Source organism: Mytilus trossulus, chromosome 4 (genome assembly GCF_036588685.1).
Source record: "Mytilus trossulus isolate FHL-02 chromosome 4, PNRI_Mtr1.1.1.hap1, whole genome shotgun sequence".
Classification (NCBI taxonomy): domain Eukaryota; kingdom Metazoa; phylum Mollusca; class Bivalvia; order Mytilida; family Mytilidae; genus Mytilus; species Mytilus trossulus.
Window position 1 is genome coordinate 56,167,908 of NC_086376.1, and position 23,644 is coordinate 56,191,551.

The 23,644-nt window shown below is 29.6% G+C and overlaps 1 protein-coding gene across 3 annotated transcripts in view; it reads left to right on the forward strand.

Annotated features, from left to right (window-relative positions):
• Positions 1 to 22,562, forward strand: part of LOC134715577 (G protein-coupled receptor kinase 5-like) — a 39,152-nt gene extending 16,590 nt beyond the window's left edge. For 2 of the 3 annotated variants that reach the window (XM_063577842.1, XM_063577844.1), the window contains 11 exons: positions 1,566 to 1,770; positions 2,200 to 2,390; positions 4,876 to 4,913; positions 6,307 to 6,396; positions 7,090 to 7,178; positions 7,968 to 8,090; positions 8,582 to 8,719; positions 10,180 to 10,317; positions 11,314 to 11,445; positions 12,713 to 12,736; positions 15,745 to 22,562. In XM_063577842.1, coding sequence (XP_063433912.1) covers positions 1,566 to 1,770; positions 2,200 to 2,390; positions 4,876 to 4,913; positions 6,307 to 6,396; positions 7,090 to 7,178; positions 7,968 to 8,090; positions 8,582 to 8,719; positions 10,180 to 10,317; positions 11,314 to 11,445; positions 12,713 to 12,736; positions 15,745 to 15,762 — 1,186 coding nt within the window. In that variant the 3' untranslated portion in view covers positions 15,763 to 22,562. The remainder of the gene's footprint in view (positions 1 to 1,565; positions 1,771 to 2,199; positions 2,391 to 4,875; positions 4,914 to 6,306; positions 6,397 to 7,089; positions 7,179 to 7,967; positions 8,091 to 8,581; positions 8,720 to 10,179; positions 10,318 to 11,313; positions 11,446 to 12,712; positions 12,737 to 15,744) is intronic. The other variant, XM_063577843.1, reaches the window with a different exon arrangement.
• Positions 22,563 to 23,644: the final 1,082 nt, after the last annotated feature.

Sequence of the window (23,644 nt, forward strand, 5' to 3'; positions counted from 1 at the left end):
GTAAGTAACACAGTGATTTAAAAAAAAAATGTTATAATTAAAATGCAGATCATGATTGTATTTGAATCTGATTGTTATGAAAAGACATGTAACAAGTCTGTGACCATGGCTGATGCAATCTCTGTTATAAAACTTTCAAAAACAGGACTTTCAATAAAATGAAATTGATATAAAATTGAACAAAATGAACATTCAAATGTTTACAAAAAATTCCACTTGGATAAATTTCTGCATATTGGCTTACATAATTTAAAACTTTAAATTCCCACTTTCCTTTTAAAAGGTCATTAAACATACATTATGGTATTTGTGACAGAAATAGAATTTACCTACTAGGCATGACAAAAACAGCTTACATAAAAAAAAAAATGTTCTTTCCATTTATAAATATTTACAGGTGACATTGACGATCAATTACATGTACAATAATATATATTGATTTTTGGTAATAGGATATACCTGTCAATATAGATTGGAGCTTTTGCAGAATTCCCTAATCTGCTAATTTAAATACAGTAGAGAATCAGTTTAGAGATGAAAATGTGGACTTAAATGTCAAAACTGTCTCGCACCTGTTTGCTAATACCATATGACTTGTAATATTAATTAGCTGTCAGTATCTCCTACTGTGATTATATTGATCAGTTTACCAAATTGATTTTTTGTTTGGTAAATGTGTCGATTGTTTTTACGATAACTGTTGAAAATATAGATATACATACATGTTTGTATAAGTTTTTTGGTTATTATTAGGATAGATATTTAACTGAAGAAAAGAATTGCTTTACCACAAATAAAGAAAACAATAGATATCCATGTATTTCATAGTTATTTGGTTACTATTTAAAGGATATATATAACTATAAAAGAAGGATTTTTTTTGTTGGTTAATGTGTTGATTATTTCATGAAAACTAGAAATAAAAATAGTATACATTTATAAATCAGTCTTATCACACACTTGTCAATGCTTGTAGGATTGATATATTGATAAAAAAAAAAAAAAAAAAAAAAAAATTCTCCTCTAAGAAATGTGTTCATGAGAGCAAAATTTTATTGTCATTGTTTTCATTTTTCTTTACAAGTGCTTACATAGAAGTTGACTATAATTACCCAATCTTCTGAATTTGGACTGTCAGAACAGTCTTGTTTTTATTCAGTTTAATATTGAAACCATACCAACTTGAGATTTTGTCATTGATTTTGAATATGTGTAAATGTCTGAACCATGAAGATAATTTGTTACATGATGTTATGTGCACATATGATTTATGGTAAAACCTTGGTTTATATTTAAATTTGCCAAAATTATGTTTAAAATGGTCAATTTTATTACATCATAATGATATCACAATTGATATTTGTGTTCTAATTTGTTCAGATTATGATATTCTTTTCAATTATGAAAAAGAACCAACATAAATTGTAGCCATGGATAATTAATTTTTTTTTGGAATTTTAATGTTTACATACAAAACAAACAAACTCTTATTGTAATTCCACATTTACATTAGCCTATTAACATGATTTACTTTTTAATTTTCTGACTTATTTCATTTATTTCAGGCAACCTGTAACCAAGAACACGTTTCGTATGTACAGAGTGTTAGGGAAAGGTGGCTTTGGCGAAGTATGTGCTTGTCAAGTACGAGCAACTGGTAAAATGTATGCATGTAAAAAGTTAGAAAAGAAAAGAATAAAGAAGAGAAATGGAGAGAGAATGGCTTTAAATGAAAAGCAGATTCTTCAAAGGATAAACTCGAGATTTATTGTAAGTGTTGTTTCAGAATATTCACTGTTTTTGTTTTGCCTGCTATCAATGTCTTCTATAAATATTCTATTCTTATGTCAATAACATGTTAACCAATTGTATAAGTTTGATATAATCAAAAAGGAAAAAGGCTAGACAATTCATTGTAATGGCCTGTCGCTATACGAAGGGGACATTTAGTGATACGTTAACTGTATGATCGTCCTTCCTGCATTCAATTTTATGTAACTGTAACACAATACTAAAACAAAACTTGAAAACTTCAATTGACATCAAATGCTGTCAAAAAGTATTTACGAATATTATAAGCAAGCTTTAGAGTGGGCCAAGCTTTGGTGAGGGCATTGGTGTCCTAATACATATTCTTCTTTAAATTAAATATGGATAGATTATGGTTTAAGTTTATTTTTGTATATTTTCTTTTAACAGGTTAATTTAGCCTATGCATTTGAAACAAAAGATGCACTGTGTCTAGTGTTAACCATTATGAATGGTGGAGATCTGAAGTTTCACATACACAATATGGGCAACCCTGGCTTTGAAGAAGATAGGGCTGTTTTCTATGCAGCAGAAATAACGTGTGGTCTTGCTGACCTTCATTCAAAGGGCATTGTTTATCGGTATGTAAAAATATGGCATTATAAATTACACACTGCAAGGTTTTATTTTTTTTAGTTGTTCTATTTTATTTCTTTAAAACCATGAATTGAAAATGAAAAAAAAAGGAAAACAACACTTAATAATTTCAAAAAGCTTGTTATAAATCATGTCATTACTGTAGTTCTAACCACTTAGCTGATAATATAAGGTGAAGGATTAACAGCACTTGAATGTAGGGCAAAATGTCGCAATACAAAAAGTCACCAGAGGAGGGACTACTTTCTGTACACAGTACACAGATTTTTTTTATATTATTGATCTATCGCTATGATGATGTGTCATTAATTACTACCAGTCCATGGTGTGAATATCACCTGGACATTAAAAATTTGTTGAATGAGATTATAAACATTACCACTAATCTACAATCAATGATTATGCAGTCTATATATACATATGTACTCAATAAATGAATTCAATAATTGTCTTTATTTACCAGGAATGAACATATTTATACGCATTTATTTTTAAACTGCTAATTCTCAGAGACTTATTTCTGATTAATTAGGCATGGATATACCTTAAATAATCATTCAGTGTCTTGATTTATTTTAGATTCAAAAATGATACAAAATGCTATTCTTTTTTATTTTTTATTTTTTTTACATAAAATCATAATTATTAAAATTCTATCACAAAAGCGTTATTATTTGTCTGTTTTCTGTGACTATATTTGTCCAGTTAGCCAGTGATTGAGCTGGTAGGGACTGGTGTTAATAGTAATGTCCTATTTAAATTTCAATTTACCAGTATTTGCCAGTATTTCCTGGTATTTTCACAGGTATATACCACGGACCTGGTCAATTCCATGCGTTAAACAATGGTCAAGTGTCTTGAGACATTGGGCTAGGTGTTCCATAATGGACCCACACAGGATAAATTTTAAAATTTTTAAGTGGTCTATACGAAAGTGTAATACTAGAATTAAAAACTGGAGTTTTAGAGTTATAGAAATGTTAAAATTGTATAATTATGAGCAATATTGTAATTTTGAATCAAATGAATTAAACAGAAATTGTATTAAACAAATTGAGGAGGATGTATTTGATAATTTTAAATCAAACTGGTGTACAAGAGTTGCTGCATATGCAGAGGGAAGTAAATTAAGAACTTACAAATTGTTTAAAAATAACTATTGTACTGAAAATTATTTGCAAAATATTATATCTTTAAAGAACAGAAGTTCATTTGCTAAATTTAGATGTGGGGTAGCTCCACTAAAACTAGAAACTGGAAGATATGAAAAGAAAGAAGTCCACTAGAGGACATGTTTTAACTGAAGCTCTATTGTTGAAGATGAAATGCATGTCATTTTAAAATGCCCATTATATGTGGATCTAAGACAAATCATGATACATGAAGCTTTACATTTTAATGAACATTTTAACCTTTTATCAGATAATGAAAAATTTATATTTTTATTTAGTAATGACAATGTTGCTGCTATAGTTGCCAAAACCTGCAACAGCATTTTATTAAGAAGAAATAGTATTTTATTTCACTAGTTTTTAAAGAAACAAATGTTTTAATATCATTTAGTAAAAATGTATATTGTGTCAGAATTTTTAATTTTAAATGTGTAAAAATATGTTTATATGTATATAGTATATCTTAAAAGTCTCTCATAAATCTTTTTAGGAATTGGTACATGCAATGCAAATGTTTTAATTTTTTAAATATATGTATGTGAATCTCATTTTATGTTTGTATGTGGTGAGAGTATAATAAAATATTGAATCTGAATCTGAATCTGGTTTTATGCAAATGTTGGTGGCTTTAAAAGGGTTTTCATTGTTATATAATGATTAATTAGATGCATGACAAAATATCATGAAAAATTATGAGAATTTAATTAACATGTATTAAAAAGTTATTTTCACATCACTATAATTTCTATTTATTTTTGGGGTAAGATGTCATTAATAGTTACAGGTACATGACATTAATAAGTATGTGCGACATGAAATGCCATTATTATAGAAATTTTGTGTCATTATCATGAAGTTTTGATCATGTAGTAGAAGTTTTCTATAGGTACATATGTATGTTCACATAAGATCTCGTTAAAATCTAAAAAAGAAAATTAATATTTTGAAGCATGTAGTTGTGTTCCTTCTCTTTAAAATTTCATTCTAATTAAGATGAAGAATAGAATTTAGCTTTTGGTGTAAAAGGATCAAATTTCCAAAACTTCAATAAGCAGGAACTTGAATCTCAATTTATATGATATATTTCAAATTAAAACATTCTGACAATCCCTCTGGTGTGGGTATTGGTCAATAGGAGGTCCTAAATACTACAAATTGTTCAGCTTTTCCTGAAATCATAATAATTTATCTTGCTTTTTTGTCCATTCTGTAAAAATTTCAGTAACAAACATGACAAATGCACACAATTATTTTTTGAATTACAGTATCATTAATGTTTGAATGTATATGATTTCAGAGATTTGAAGCCAGAAAACATATTGTTAGATGACAATGGTGAGTTATTTAATATCTAATTACATGGTCATTTTCAGCTGTAATTAACTTCTTGTAAACATCCATTGTGTATAATTGTTTCCATTCAGAGAACAAAACATATCATTTCATTTAAAGTGAATACACTATTCTTATTGAAATCTGAAGATGAACACAATTTTCCTGATCGCTCTTCAAAATTTTACTTCCTTTAACAATAATCAAAAGTTGATGGGCCACCTGCCAAAATTTATATGTTGCCGCATATATTTTCATGCATGGTATGGGTTTTGCTGCAGTGCCTGCTTTGTTTCTCTGCTATTGTAAAAATAAATTGAAAAACATTTTAGGAAATTTTAAATAGTTCATTTCTAGTTTTTATTATACGTATTACTTGGCCAATTAAGTATTAAATTTGATATTTCTAACTTCAATTGTAAAATTGCGCCTGGGGAACAAACTTTCAAAAATGTCAATTTGAATTAATAAATACAAATCCATTTAAAAACAGGTGTGCTTTCTCTCCTAGAGTAGAGACGTCTTTTCCAGACAAAAATATAATATTTTAAGCATATTTACCTAATTTGTGACCTTTAATTTTGATGTTTCCCCATTATCTATTTTCTTAGATAAATAAATATCCATGGTTACCCTAAGTTGTTAATTATAATACCAACCAATTCAGACCTGCCAACTATCCCTATTTATGGGGGATATCTCCCATGATAGGTGCTGACCTGAAGTTTGCAATTCTTTATTATATAAACTATGAAGCTCAAAACAGGAATTCAAATGAGTTAACCGGGTATTTAAGCACATATGATGCATATATACTATTTCAAACAAAATAGTAGAAGATTCAAAACACTAATGTTAATATAAGAGGAACAGATATGCCTTTATGATTTATGCTTCAGAGTAACATGATTGAAATGTCAATAAAACTGTAAAATTGGTACCATCAGTGCCTTAAGAGTGCATGTGTTCCTTAATTTTGTCAAAAATTAGCTATAAACAGTTCACATTAACACTTACAACAGTTAACCAATATCGTTCTGTCTAAAAGGCAATGTATAACTACATCAGTAATAGGGCCAATCCTCAATCAAGTTAGCCAATATGGACTATAGAATTTGTTGACAAAAGACTATATAGACTTAAAAAATTTGTTCAGGTAGTCAAAATTTAGAAATTAATGGTTTCTATGTATATATTAATAGTTACTGTTGACAGTTAATTTGAAAACTTGTCAAAGGAGTCGAGTTGTATGGCCAAACAGTGTCTATTTTCTTTTTCATTCTATTTTAAAATTAATTTATAAATACTTTCCCTCTACAACATTTAGTTTACATGTGCTTGCTATTTTTTGTGGTATTGAGCTCTTACAATCAACTAAATATGAATATGATTACAGGTCATGTTAGAATATCAGATTTAGGACTAGCAGAGGAAGTGCCAGAAGGGGAGACAATTAAGGGTCGTGTAGGAACTGTAGGTTATATGGGTAAGTATTAAAAGGAAGATTTGGAATGGTCTCCATAGCAAAATTTAGGGTATTTATTGTCACCCTATATATAGAAACTACTCAATTGGTTATTATATGAAACGATTTGTGAAATTGCTGAAACAATGTTGATTGAGCAAATGATTTGGGGAATCTAATTCTTTGATGTATTGCTTAATTGGTTCTTATCCTTAATATGCATGAAATATTTATCATTGACGTGAATCAAACAAAAATTGATTAATCAAATTCTAGAATAAATATATTCTAGATGGTATTAGACATGTTAGAAAACTGTCTTAGTTTGAAAGCAATTCAAGTTTTAAACAAAAAATGCATGAAAAAAATGTAATATACTTAAGTAATGACGTAATTTTCTTCAACTTAACTTTAAATGATATTTCTTTTGTGCAAAGTGTAATCTTAGTTTGAAGTTTAAATATCCATTTACACCACTTATACCTGAGTATATACTTCATGCATCAAAGTATTGCACAAAAGTAAACTTTGTTTGTTTGTTAGATGAACCTTTAACTCATTGCAAGCTATTGTAGATGAATAAATAAACTGACCAAACAAAAATTCCTGGCTCTTCTGCACCCTACTTGAACTTGTTTTGCCTTTATATATCTAAATGTAATGGCATACTTAATTAGAAGATGTTAAAACAGTTAGGGTTTTTTTATATTTCAGCTCCAGAAGTAGTGAAAAATGAAAGATACTCATTTAGTCCTGATTGGTGGGGTTTAGGTTGTATTATTTATGAAATGATAGAAGGCAAGGTAAGAGTTATCTACCATTGTTTGGTGCAAATAATTATACCCCTGCTTTTAAAAAGTGGGAGTATACTATTTTACCTCTGTCTGTCCATCCAACTGTCCTATAAATATTTTCGTTGCATCTTTCTCAGAAACTACAATACACTGCTTTCTGAAATTTGGTTTCGTGGTTTATATGAGACAGCTATACTGTGTAATGCATTTTCAGATTCATCACTTGACAACTTCATGTTTACCTTAAACTTTCAGGGGGGGTGGTATCATTAGTGAGCAATAACTCACAGATTCACTTGTTAAAGCTGAAAGAAGGAATAAGTTTTATTCTACATTATAGAAAAGTTATACTGGGAGAATTTAAATTAATTATATAGGATCTTTTTTTAATAGCTACTCCCCCAAAAAAATTGTAAGAAATAAACTTTCTACTGTAAATCCAAATTGTGACCTTTGTAATAATTTTCTAAAGTATGACTATCCAAATTAAAAATTACTAATCATATGAGAGCTCAATCAAAGATAACTACACCTAGTTTATAAAGCTTTAATCATTTAGAAGTATTTTAAGCACACTTTTATATAAGAATGTCAAAATAGTCATCTTTTATTCATACATCAAACTTGGGATCCTGTTATAGAGAAAAAAAAACATGTTGGGGAGATGACAAAAAACATTGTCAAAGAAATGCAAAATTCTCAAAGTTATGTATAATTGTTGATAAATAAATGTCATAAAATAGCATTATATTCTGTTAAGGTCAAATTTAATCAGCTGTTAAACTTTATACTTGACAGGGACCTTTTAGGGCAAGAAAAGAGAAAGTTCGGCGAGAGGAGGTGGATCGTCGAGTGAAAGAAGATAGAGAAGTCTACTCATCTAAATTTTCTAATCCGGATTGTTGTGATATTTGTCAACAGGTTAGGTTTGTTTTACAAACTTCATTTCATTTAAAATAAGAACAAATTACAGAATTACTACTTTTGACAGGCTTATTGGATTTATCAGAAATATTTTTATCAAATTGGTTAGAAAACTAAAGAAATGTAATACAATAAGAGTAGGACATTTTTTTCATATTCAAAATCTGTCTGAACAGAACAGAATTATATCCAGAAATATTTGCCTATGATAGTTGGAACCTCTAAAATTTCTGTTGGCATGAGTGAAACTTTTAATGTTTTATAATATTTAAAATTGAAACTTAGACTTATTTAATATAATTTCTGTACTAATAACACTGATCATATATATGGTAGCTTTTACTCGTGAGTATAAAATGATCGGGAAAACATATATTTGAATTGACCTATTTAAATGATTTCTAAAAATGAAATATATGGAGAAAGATTAATTTATTCCACATATATCTTTATACTAAGTATTTACATTATGTTTTCATTTCTTTCAGCTTCTACAGAAAGATCCAACAGGTAGACTAGGTTGTTCGGAGTCTGGTGCCAATGCAGTTAAAGCCCACCCATTTTTTAAAACAATCAATTTTAAACGATTAGAAGCTGGAATTGAAGATCCACCATTTGTTCCCGATGTAAGTTTGTGTAATAGTGCAGGCATATGTGTTGAATGAATTAATCTGCCTGTAGAATATACAGAAAATCTTGAACATTTGTAAGGCAACCAAACTATAAAATAAGTCATTAAATATAAATCTTGTAAAAGTTACAACAGTTAATCTCTTACCTATAAATTTAAATCCTATGGTTTTATTCGTGTCCATCTACAAATTCATTATTTATGGCCTTCAAAATTAATATTCACTTTGTACCACATTGGTAGTAAATGTTGGCCTCTGAATTACAAATCTTTTTTCCTTTTCTTTTTTTACAAAGTATGACCTCTTGACAATGCAAGGGAACACTTTCTTTATGCAGCAGTCTTATAACTGACATTAAAACAACTAAAAATGAGAAATATACCAATTTGGGAGATTTTAGCTTTCGCACAGATCACAGAAACAGTCTGGAAATTTTGAGAAAGCCAGTGGCATAGCTAGGTCATTTTTATGTGAACGCCCGAACTTGGGTGAGGGGTCTATGGGACCAAAGCAGGACAAAGCATCAACGATGCTAAGCCCCAAAAAGGGTATCAAGTTACAGAGAATGAGATACGATTCCTGTCTTTAATAAAACTCATCTATAGCAAAATACTTTAGAATCTAAATGGTTTATTTGTTACATTTAATTCATTCATTGTGCTAATTTGGACCATAGTGGTCAGAGAGAAAATGTCCAAACCAATTACTTTGAAATATGTTTGAAAGAAGCCGTGGGGGTTTGACAAAAAAAATACATCGTGAATGAACAGGAAATAATTAATTTTCAGAGATGTTCAGGTGCAATATTAAAATTTCTAGAGAGTTCTGTGGTAACCTGGGGTGTGGTTCTCATGCGAAGCTATCTTAGGATTATAACATTCCATAAGACCATCTTATGACACTTTGTTGTCCTTTGTCGTGTTCTCGAAGCTCTCTTAACTTAAGATATATCGCACTTTTCGTCCGACCTTTATGACACCTAATCATCCTGACTTTTGGCCAAAACACGTCTCAAATTATAATTTCACAATTTGTAAACACATGCTTCTGTCTCTTCACTTTATTTTAAACAAATCATACATTTTCTTTAGATACTTTTCTCCATCTGGAATATAAACATTTGCCAACTGTTCATGAGAACCTAAGTTTATCATGGAAAGATATTCCCAGACTGTCTGTATAGAACTGAAAAACGAACCAAAAAAACTACTTTTAAAGTTTTTGCTTTAGGCATTAATGAAAAAAGCTTCTTTCGAAGTTAGTAATTTAAGTGTACCCACCGGGTGTTTTGATCTTAACGTAGCTAGCACCTGAAATCTATAGAAGAATCTGAACCTTTACATTATGTCAAACTCTAAGTTGTGCATAAAATTCAAGCTGTAAAGTTAGGTGTAAAAGTATGTCTTCATTTTCTCAATGGCACTTTGTATGATGCATTATTCTTTTATTTTCAGAGAAGAGCTGTATATTGTAAAGACGTTCTAGATATAGAACAATTTTCTACAGTAAAAGGAGTAAATTTAGATCCCACTGATGATAAATTTTATGTAAAGTTTAATACAGGCAGTGTATCTTATGCTTGGCAACAAGAGGTATGTTAAGTGAAACTTATTGTTTTACCTTAGTCACTTTAAAGAGACTCTTAAATAGTATTCAGTATTTACTTTTATTGATTAAAGCAAAAAAGCATATTCAATTTAAGGCAAATCTAAGTGAGATTTTGAGTTTATATAATTACGGTGCAGTCTTGTGTATCCGTGCACCTAAGACTTATGACTTCACTTCATTCAACTTATAAAACAAATAATTGGATAATATTGTGTGAACACATTCATAACATACTTTTATTCCATAAAATCTTCTGTTTGTATGCTTTAATTTTATCCTCTAGATTTTGTGTAATGTGTGTCCAAAATTAGGGAAACCCCTGTTCTGATAGTCCCTCCAATTTCCGATGATTTCGCGCATGCCTTCCAAAAATAGCTTATTTTAAATAAAGGAAAGATTTTATACTACGAAATATAGCCGAGTTAGAACCAAATACACTGCCAAGGATGCCGAGCAAAAATCATTTTAATCTGATGCAAGTTTGACTTAAATAAAACAAATTTTATGTGATGCTGTATTTTTTTTAATGGAAATTGGCCATTTATGGCAAATCACAGGATTGCAGTTATTTTAAATTAACTCTTGAACTTATCAATTTTATTCTTTTTATCCCTTCGGATAGCTAAAAAATAACAAGAACGATTTTGTTTGTTATACTGTGTTTATATAACAAAATCGGCCTACGTGCGATATCACAAGCCGCGCGGACACCTGGGACTCTTATAGACTAGTTTGGGTTATGTGCTATCCTGCAGTTTAATTTCTGATACTTTGGAAGCTAAATTTTTAAGTCCGTTTCATTGTGTAGATCTTGCAAATAGCAGTATATTTATATCTTGTACTGTATTCCTGGATATGTACAAATTGTAATATTATTTGGAAATGTAGATCAAGGTAGTTGTACACTGTGTTAAAATTTTATACATTTTTATAAATATCCATGCAACCAGCTTGACATTTCATATACTATTTATCTGTAGATGATTGAAACAGAGTGTTTTAAAGAATTAAATACTTTTGGTCCCGACGGTGGTGCATCACCAGATTTAGAAGACCCACCTCCTCCAGAAAACAGGGGTGGTTTATTAGAGAGATTGTTTAGACGACCGAGGGTAAGTTAATTAAGTATAGAACAAAAGCCTTTTTATATAATTTGATTTATTACAATCAAATGCTAGTAGCTACTTCCATCACTTTTAAACTTTCAACAAATTACAACTGAACAATACAACCACCATTACCTTTAGTGAGTAAAATTTTGAAAATTGTTTCTTGATTTTACATTGACAAACCAGGAAAATTAGTATTTCTAAAAAAATTATATATCTATAAGATCATCATCTTCTCTGTTTCCCTGCAATTTTTTGGTACAAGTATTCTGTGGTTTAAAGGTGCTAGTGAGTTGGGAAGTTACTAGTTAACTGGACAAAATATATTAGTAGATTGTGATAATATTTAAGGAATGATTGTAATATTTTTTCTGTCTATGAAGAAATAAAATAATATATGTGGTGCACACTGAATAACGCGCGAATATTATTTTGAATCGACAGAAAATATATTAGGGTCATTTCTTATAAATTAATTCTAAATTCCATTTAAAACTGTAGAAAACCATGAAAAAACGTTGATGACATCACAGTCACATGACTTAATTATGTCTATGGGCTGATAACAAAATAACGTCAGCCAATCAGAAGACATGTTACATCCAAAATTAAATTATTCACTATTAGCAGTCATATTTTGTTCAAAATTGTCAAAATAAGCTCAAAACATTGATGGTGTATTATTTGCTTACAAGTCAATGATTCAACTCGTTTAAATTCATTTTCCTGTGAACTTCAATTTAACCCTCAACTGGGATGGGCTAAGCATGTTAAGTTATTAAGAAGATAAGATTGTCAAAATTGAAAAGTAATACAAGAAGGTAGCCCTTCTTTCTGTCCTTAAAATATTTGTTCAAATATAGGTAAACAATTTCACATATTTTTATAGTCTATGGCATCAAATCAAAGACCTAGAAACATCATCATTATATGATTGCACATGCTTGCCTTTGTATTTATATTCAATTTTACATCAGGTCATATGACTTACATAATTCTTCAGAGATTATCTTGCTAGTTACCTGTAATTAGATTTAGAATCTTATACAAAACACACAAAAATGTTGATACACAATTACAAATCAATGCTAGTATCTAATTTGCTTATGACTTTCAGTAATTTAGATAGACTTTTTGTTTATTTTGTTATAGATATTATATTGAGATTTTGAGTTAGTTAAATACATGTAGGTGAACATGAATTTGATAGCAAATACCCCTTTAATACTTTTCCATATGGTGTTAAGTTTTAAATTGACTATTTTTGCAGACAAACCAGCACACATGCTGTTATGTAAGTAGAACATAGGTTTAAGCATGTATTTATATTTTTCTCTGACTTGGGCCACTCTTAAAAAAATCTTTGTTTGATGTTGCCTACCTATGTCTGGTATAAAGGGATTTTTTTTGGACAAAATACACAAGTTATTAGACAAGAAAAGGACATTCCAGCAGGAAATGATTTAAATAAGAACAAGTGAAGAAATTGGAATTATTTTGAGTCTCAGATTTTTTCTGGTGGGTAGATAGGCAACATCAATCAATTAAAATTTTATTTTTGGTTTCATGTTCTACATGTAATTATAAATAACCTAGTCAGTTTATGGACACATTTTCCCAAAAGACGTTTAATTGAACTTCTTGAAAGATTCAAATTGGAGATGCCTAAATCTAGAGACTATGTAATATAGTACCAATGCAATCATACATGCATTACAAATATTGTATGTGGACCATCACCAAAATAGTCTATTGCAATTATACAGAAAATCATCAATAATGGTTTTATCCACCTTATGCTTATTGTTCTTCATCTTGAATATTGGTTGAATTTTACTTCAAAGCAGGATAAAAGATGACTAGTGTTTATTGGTTCAATCCTATCAGTAGCCATTTTTGTCTCGCGAGACATGTGTGTTGCTTTTTCAGCAGTGTCAAGTTTTGTGAAGTTTTCTAATGAAGCCTGTTTGAAGAAATGGCTTATGATAGATCAATGAAAATTTCTATACAGTTTCATGTCTATCAGTGCTTATGAGTTTGATGACTTTTTTGAGGTCCTGCCCCCTAAGCCAAGGTCCAGTAATTTTCAATTGACAAGCAGTTTTCAATGTTAAGTTTTCTGCTTAAAGGGACATTAGCTGTTGAATTCATGTTCACAGATTTGACTCAAATTCTCATATTTGATTATAACATCCAAAATTACTAAAAGTCTTGAAATAACTAATTAACAACGCATGGACTTCATCAGCTTTTCATTTATATTTTAATCCAGACGTCATCTAATTAACCATGGAGATGACCACTGAAGAATAGATAGTATTGGGTATAAACATAAATATAAATAGATACCAAGCACTTTCAATTGGATTTTTCTAGGTGTTTGATATCATGCTATAGGATCAAATCATAATTTTTAGCTGTATAAGAATGATGGTTCATCTTAATTTATATCATAATCAGGGATGTTTTGAATTTTTTTTGACAAATTTTGGCCAAACTGACTGCTTATAAGGAAATATTATTTCCAAATTTTGCTGTAATAATTACTTGAAACAAAAAGAATTTGTCTTAGTGGAAGCTAATGTCCCATTAAGTTTGTTTGATAGGAACTGCTCGTGGTGGATCAAAGATATTTTCTGTAAAGTTGCATTACTATCAGTTTGACCACTCTAAGTCACGGACCAGGGACTTTGGATTAATAGCAATGTTGTTGTCCTTCAAATAGTTTTTTCTCTCAAATTTTCCACCAACAGACAAGACATATCTCTGTGTCAACAGTTTATGATTAACAAATGTTAGTTTATCATACTCAAGATAGAAATGGAACCATATCACCTGCATATGATGAAATTATAAATGTATAGATTTACATTCATGACATAACAGGGCTTCCAAAACTATCATATATTCCAGACAATTGTATAAATTCCGGTAAAAGTCCGGCTGGGCAAAGCATGAAACAGTTATCTACTTTTTAGATTTCAAAATTCAAGGCTTTTTCGGTCATTGATAACTTAATTCATGATCTTTTTGACCCAACCTTTTGCCTTTAACATTCACACATTTCCTGTCATAAAAGTGACATGATAATTAATTACTATCAAAACAAGCCCTCCTTCAATACTTTCCAATTTTAATCAAGGCTAATTAGTTGTTGGACTGCTGAAATTTACCTGAGCAGGTGACAGGTAAACTATTTTCAGTACCTGACATTGTATAAATTGATCGGTCTAATTATAATTATTTTTCTACATTTCTGCGGTTTGTATCTAATTGATTTAGTTCAAAAGATTTAAATTATAAGAAATATGTTTATAAACATGATTTGATGAAAAATTTAAAAAGGTTTGATAAATGAAAAATTGTCAGAACTACGTTGTATGAACTAGAACACATGTGTGCATGTGCACAGGTAGGAAATTTAAGGATATGCATCCTAAATTTCTACAAAATTCTAAAATTATCATTGATACCTGTATTTAATGTTCATTTCAAGTATTTTGTTGAAGAAATAACGTTGAAATAGCTTCTTCACTCAGTTGTGCTTTGGAAACCTACAGGGATTTAATGTATCCGTTTAGGGTCCATGTTTAACTTGAACCATTGTCAAGTCAACATCCAGTTTTAAGAAAATGTGATTTTTTAAACGAAAGTAAAGTTTTGGACAAAGTCATTTTGCACAAATGAAAAGTCTTAGGCAGATGTGAGGACGTTGATGTGCATACTTTGAATGATGCACTGCCAATTTAACAGTATATGTCAAAACGTCAAATTCTTATCAAAGTAAAGTTTAATATCGTTTTTTTATTAATCTAATGGGATGGCCATCTGGTTACCATAATTGCCTTTTTGTGACTAAGTCTGAGGGATTAAAATTGGGATCAGATATAAAATGTCAAACTGGCTCAAATATTTTTTGGAAGCCCTGATTTACAACACTGTGTTAGAATAATAATGATTATATTTTTTTTTTTTAAGGGGGCAAAAGATACCAAATCGACATTCAAACTCATAAGTCGAAAATAACCTGACACAACATTACAAAAAGAGAAAAAAAGAAGAAGACATAAAGACAAACAAAAGCATTCAAACCGCAACATAGAAAAATTAAGACTGAGCAACATAATTTTTTTTAAAAGATATTTAATCTCGTAGGTTTCATACATGATGACAATGGTCTATGGTAAAAATTCAGAACAAATCTTGAGATTTCCAATTTACTTATTTCCTACTTATTATCTTATGCAGAAAAAGACTCCAGTAATGTAATAATTAAAAATATTTCTTTTCTTTTTTTAACAGAATTCAGAAGGACACTGACAGAGGTATTTTACCTGGTGTTAAAGACACTCAGTGATATTATTTATCAAAGCTCAGGATTATGTCCAGGGAGATAAACAGAGGATAAACTGTCTTAGGGGAAGATAACTCCAGACCCGACAGCCGTCTCTGAGGAATGATTTTTATAAATTCCCTAGTATAATCAACAACTTTGCTAGTTCCTTACTTTATTTTTGTTGTTAAGAGAGATCTTGATATAATCTTATTGTGTTTATCCAAACAGAGATAAAAATATATGCCATCATTTTTTTCTGTGAAGGTGGATTATGCACCTCCAGAATATGTGAGATTTAGGATTGTAGGGCTCCTGTGATAAAATGTATATAGTGGTCACTTGCTAGATGATATTCAGTTATAAGGTCATTGGTCAGCTGAAGAACTCAGGTTCCCTACCTAGATAATGCAGAGTACTACTACTAGATATCAATCCAATGTCTTTTTTCAAATTTTGAATGGAAATCTTTTATTAATTAAGGGAGGTTAGCCTTGGAAAAGGGATACAACTCTATGATTTATTCTTTTTTTTTTTGTAGAAAATTTCATCAATACTTTTAAAGCAATCTTGTGATACAGAATTTAAAAATCTGTGTGACTAAGAATCGTAGAATATATTCAAATTATAAAAATTTATAATTAATACATTAGTACAAAAGAACATATTTTTGTTACTAATTTAGAAAACAAAAAATCAATTTCTTTTCATAAAGAAAGGAGTACTTTTAAGAAATTTGACATGAGTTCAGTACCTTAGATCGAACCCCTGCTCATTTTACAAAGATATAACTTAACACAAGATTGAGATTTTATTTAAGTATTATACATTTATATATTTTGTGTTTCTTAAGATTTGCATATTATAGCAGACCTGTATACTTCTTTGAAGAAAAGAGAATAAAAATGTTTTTTTCTTTCCGTTGAAAGAGTTAAAATGTAGGCTAAGTGGCTAATTAAAAATCCAGTAGTGCTTAGAAATTTGTATTCCTGATATAAAACTGAGTCCCATTGCTGTACTGGTTCAGAAAAATCCAACCTTGTTTGACTTCACACTTTGAACTAAAGAAGTTATTTAAACTTCTAATAGGAAGCTGAGATTGCATGTGCAATTCTTAGTTTTTAACTTTACAAAGTTGAAATAAAAAGAGTACAATAATATGAAAGCTTGCTAAAATACATCTTGTTGCATTCACAATTTTTTTTTTCCCGCTTTTTTAAAGTTAAAGGCAATGGACAAAAAATTATATTTATAAAAAAAAATCACACAACTTAAAAATCACACAATTTTGTTAAAAGTATCAGAAACATGGTTTTATTTTGTAGTTATGAATGATTAATTTAGACGAAGAACAACAATAAAAGTGCTGTGTCTTTGCTAATCGTTTTGTCAACTAAATGCATGTAGGGATTTTGAAATGAATTAACACCACATCCCCTCTTTTTTTTTACTCTAAAATATGGGAGTAAGTTTTTGACCAAGACCAGGTCCATGGGAACATAGCTATATATTATACCCAACATTATATAATCTTTATAGAATAGGGCATTTATTTATTCTGACCACTATTTAATAAGACTGAGTTGTGACCTAAGTTGAGATGAGGAGTTTATTTACTTTCACATAATGGCTGTCCCATAGATATACACATGGAGAGAGGAACACACTTATGGTCTGATCCCCACACATAAAGTGTGCTCCTCTCTAGGAGTATGTTAAAATGGGACGGTTATAAATGTGACCAAAGGGTAATTAATGCCTGTATCTAATAAGTGATAGGAGCTATGATGGCAGCTTGCTAGTCAAGATTATTTGTACCTGGTGTTCATTTAAATGTTGTCTTCCTATAAGGAAATTTCGTAGATAGAAAACTTGCCAGTATTTTGTCAAAAAAAAAAGAATTTGTTTACATTGCAAGGTAATGTGCTCACAGTAATATGTTTTGTTATAATTGTTAGATTTTTATTTCTCCTCAGTTATTGTATCATTGGAGTGAGAGAAGTTTTTATAGTGTGAATGATTATCTGCCAGTATTTAAGATGTATGTATATTCTTTGTTATGAAACCCATTTGATGACTCAAGTTTTCATTTGTAGTAAATAATGCATCAAATATAATACAAGGATTTTATTTTGTCCAGTGTTGAAGTGATTTTTTTCATTTTTGCATTGTAGTTCTGATTAGGCCAGACTTGCATTGTTTTTCAAGGTATTTATATATATATTGAATTTTGCTATAAAACATAACTCACTTTCCTTAAATTTATTTTTTAGAGAGAAAAAAAATCTTATTAAGAAAATACTTGGCTTTCTAACTGGAAATGTTATTTTAACATTTAAAATTCTGCACCATTTGCGGTTAACCTAAAGATAATTAACATGCTTGTAGTTGATATATTTTTATAAATTTGGATGCTAATGGTCTTAGAATAATTACATAATTTCACTGGTTAAAATTGTCACCTGTAAGGAAGATAGTATTAATGAATCACATTCATCATCTGTCTCTTGCACCCTAACTAACAGAAGATGTGAGTTATACATAATTGTTACCCTTGGACCTGAAGACCAAGAATACAGTTTGTCTATTGTAATGCTGTACATGCAGTGTGTTTGTATGCTGGCTACAAACTTAGACAGGCATCACAGTATGTTGGTATGTTTGCCACAATCTTACACAGGCATCACAGTATGTTGGTATGTTTGCCATAATCTAAGACTGGCATCACAGTATGTTGGTATGTTTGCCACAATCTTACACAGGCATCACAGTATGTTGGTATGTTTGCCATAATCTAAGACGGGCATCACAGAATGGTTTGTCATTACATAACGTGCCTTAGCCCAAGATTATTCAGAAGGTAAGGGTCACAGATGATTAATTAATTCATATGATGCAAATAAATATCAACATGAAGCTGTCATTACCATGACACATTTAGGACCTTGCATTATTCGGTTTATGTAAAACTTCTTAACAAATTCTACAATCCAGTACTTTAAATCTAGCAATGTTGCATTGGCAGACCTTTGATTTTGACAGGTTTTATTTCTTTACAAATTCTAGTCTGGTTTAATCAGATAGATCATTCGTGACCATTTGATAAAGTTGATATATCTTCTACCTCTTAAAATGATATTAACACCAATATTTTGTTAGAGCTTTACATAATGCCTGACTACACACAAATAGATCTATGCTTTCAATACACTATAAATACCACACGTCTAACATAACTAGATATTTATTTATAGCCATTACGAACAAACATATTTGAAGCATTGTAACTATATTTTGTTTGATTATAACCTTTCTTTTTAATTTCCTGGGTTTACACTCTCAACCAGGAAGTGAAAATAACAAATGGATTGTAAATAAACATGGTGCATAAGAATAAACAATTTTTCTTTTAAATTTAGTTTCTATCTAATGAAACTTATGAGAGAATTAAATAAAGTTATTAAACATTAAATCATGAGATTAAGAAGAAAGAAATTTTATTTTTGTCAATAAAGGTTTGTGAAGAGGTACTGTGAAACACTGAAACCATGACTTATTTTTCATGAAAGTAAAAAAAAATCTGCTTTGAAAGTTGCATTTCTACCTGTTTGCAGGAAACATTGCCAATAAAAGCCTTTCATCAACAACAAAAAATAAAAAGTTGCAAACATGGATAAATAAAACCAAAAAAACCCAAATTGTTTACCAACTTTACTATAATATTCTAATTATAGATATTTATGGGAAGTTTTCCTTTAATAAATAGAATTCAATTTTTTTTCAGATAGCATATTCCAAGTTAAAAAGTCCAATATTATAGCATAGATATAGAGTACTCTTTGTAAATAAGTAAATTATGAGGATTGTGACTACATAATGAGTAAATAGTATTGTATGAATGTGAATGTGACAAAAATGTATTAATACCAGATAATTATTGTTATGTGCTAGAGCAATGTGTTCAAATGGTAGATTTGAAATATAATCAAATAGAGAATCTCATTAACGAATCTCTGCTTCAAAGTGCTGGAAGATAATTTAACTTTCATTTATCCAGCCATGAATTAAAATCGTTAGATTCAACTATGTATTTATTTTCTTATAACATCTCTTTTCGATCGAAGTTTAAGAAAATCTGATGGCTAGGTAAACAAAATGAATAAAATATCTATAGGTAGAATTTACCTTTAAAGCTTTTTGAGTTCAAGATCTCCACTCCAATGAATGCAAAATATTCCTGTTCAACATATAGTACTTAGTATTTTGTTAAATTACCTATATCTAAAAAAAAATACTAACTACAGGTATTTTAACAGTGGGCATTTTATAAGCTGATCAATACTTGCTCAAGTTGTGGCGAGATATATAGGAATGATGTTTCCACCACATTTTTGATAAGGAGGCATTGTTTTTGTCACATTTTTCTACTTGATTGAAAGCTGTGTCAATCCTGCTTTACACAAAGCTTTTTCAATACTGCTTGACACAAAAGTTTGTCAATCCATAATCAATGACAACTAACATTCAAAGGGAGTATCTTTTAAAAAAATTTATGCAGTTTTGCAGCTTTTATTTTTAGAAGGAATCTAGGTGCTCATTATAAATGTTGTCAGTGCAAAATCTTGTAAAGTCTACATTTAAATGAATTGAGAAATAATTTAAGATATTGCTTTGTAAAATGTGCATTCTAAAATGTTATGCCGACAAGAGATTTATGAGAGTTATTTAACTTATCTTCCTTTGTTAAGTGAACTTGATAATCTGTATTTGAAGCTCATTGGTATTTTTCTAATGAAAGTAAATACTAGCTAGGTTATATATCTAATGTGAATTTTTCAATGAGGGGTAAGAGTTCAAAGATTTTCCTTTTTTGCATAAGCCCAATTTTGCAGTGAAAACTGTTACCAATGTCAAATTGATTTTGACAATGAATGAAAGAAATTTTTGTTACTCAAAATATAAAATGAATGTTCGTACAACGGTTACTATTGATGTTTGTCATATGAATTTCTTACAATATATATATATAGCTATAAAATTTGACTTGTACAAGAATAGTCTTTTTGCATGGTAAATGGTGTGGATATGTTAAACCACTTTTTAATATAATAATTGATCTCTTTTATTTATGTTTGGAGAAAGTATTTTATTTGCCTCATCTGTTGCTTTCATGTTTTTACCAATCACCATTAACATGATAAAGATCATATAAATTGTCATTAACTTCACATAACAATTTTGTGTTGATTTTCTAACGATAGGACTGTGTATAATTGTAGAACAATAAAAAAAATACACTAAATGACTAGCCTAAAGATATACTGTGGATTCACTTATTTTCGTGGGTACCAATTTTCGCGGTTTGAGGAAAACTTGCATATTTGTGGATATTTTATTTCGTGGTTTTGGCAAAGTCTACAATCCTTCCTTTTGTAAACTTATAATTTGTTGAACATTTGAATTAGTGGTTCTCCTATACCCACGAAAATTGGTATCCAACGAATATTAATGAATCCACAGTAACTGTGAATTTTGTCCTTATTTACCTGTTTGTTTTAACACATGTCTTTGAAAGCACCATTTACCAAGCAGATTTTGATACTTGAATCGTATTTATTATTGTATGTATGTGCTGCAGGATTCAGCTGTGTATATATGTCCTGATTATTTTAATGTGAATGTTTTACAGTTTATAACTTGTCCGTTTCTCTCGGTAACCTCATCAATATTTACAAATAAAATGTGCTGTTTTTCTTTGTAAAAAAAAATATATATATTTCTCCGGTGTAATCAACTGTACATTGGTGCTTTTCATAAAAAAAAAAATCATTTTGACCAAAGAAGCTGACATATATCACATTGAAAATTCTTTTAACTGATTAGTATGATTTTAAGAGGTTCTCTAGAAATTAATATATCAAAATACTTTAAAATTCATATATTAAGTTTGGAGGAGGAGGTATAATAAGAGCCATTTCTTGACCCATGAAAAAAAATATTTAAGGCTTTCAAAATTATGCTAGTTTTATTGGTTAATGAACAGGTTAATAAAATCTATGATTTCATGCTTATGTTATAATTTACCTACCTAAAATGCCCATTACACGTATGCTTTATGTCAATATAAATATGAGCAAGGGATTTACCGCAAAAGACAAACTGTGGCTCATATTTAAGTATCAATGGCAAAATCTCATAATGAGGTTATTTTGGCAGTTTTTTATGTCTTACTAGATTTTGCAAGCCTGACTAATGTCTAACAAACAACCGAAAGATATAACGAGACAAATCTATAACACCTTTGAATTTTCTAATTCAAGGGACAAAAAAAGTGGTCTTATTGCACCTTCTCCTTTTTCAACTTAAGGTTCCATATGGTTAAGAGAGAAATTTTATGAATAAAAGCACAGAAGTGTCGGAAAAAGACAAAATTATAAAATAGCTTTCAGGAAAAAAAGATTTTTCATTTTCATAAAAAAAAATACAGATGTACAAATGTATGAAATAAATTTAAAGATATGTAATTTTTAACAGAATAATTATTTTTCAACTTATGTAATATTTCAAAACAGCACAGGGTATATTCATAACATTCACTTTATTTTTCAACATTGACAATTTCCTGTATTGACTACATTTGATCAATACTCTATAACAGCATTATAGGCTATATTTAGTAGGTGATGTAACCTCTTTTGATACCTTTCTAGTAGATATGAGAATGAGAAACGTGTAAAAGTTATATGAAAATGTGAATGACAGCTCACTAATAAAATGTTAAATTATACATGTATTATGGTTTTGCTTGACTTCTGGCTTGGAATTGGTTTAAAAAGCTTGATAACCCTAGCCTGATCAGTCAGAGGTCTATACACCATTTTCTACATTTGAAAATGCCTGTACCAAGTCAGGAATATCACAGTTCTTGTCCATTCGTTTTAGATGCGTTTTGTATTTGATTTTGCCATGTGATTATGGACTTTCCGAATTGATTTTCCTCTAAGTTCAGTATTTTTGTGATTTTTCTTTGTATACACATACAGTACAAGCAACAGTACCACAAGTTATGCTCAACATGTGGCATCAGTTGTTACAAGTCAGGAAACAAAATATCAAATGTTAAAGGAGTACCAAATATATGAAAAAGACAACTTTTGGCCTACATAGTTTTCAGTTTTAGACAAGTGGTTGATATAGAAATAGGGACCATGAAGCCTTTATTTGGCCCAAATGTTAGTGCAAATTGTAAGTTGACATAAAAATTCCTAAATTTGTCATAACTAAGATAAAAGTTATTCAGAAAAAGAAAAACATTTCACATTTAACAAGTAACCTTGGCAACAAATCATGACAAAATTTGGTTAGTTTGTAAAATTTCTTGAATAGTTGATATGCAGATCTTGTTATTTATAAACAAGTCGTGAACAATTGAACAAAAACAACATTAAGGATGTACTAAGGTGAGGTTAGGTGAAAATTAATAAACTAAGAATTAAGAATTGATACTATAAGCCGGTAGAGCATCCATTAAGGATAAAAATAAGCCGTTCGTTCCGCTTCATGTTAAAGTTTTTGGTCGAGGTATTTTTTGATGAAGTTGAAGTCCAATCAACTTGAAACTTAGCAAACATGTTCCCTATGATATGATCTTTCTAATTTTAATGCCAAATTAGAGATTTTATCCCATTTTCACAGTCCACTGAACATAGAAAATGATAGTATGGATGGGGCATCCGTGTACTTGGACACATTCTTGTTTCTTATACTATATGCAATAGGTCAATTATATTTGGTTTATGGAAATATTTTATGATCTATATGTCAGTGTCGAAGGTTTTATTTGACCTTGACCTCATTTTTACATTTCAT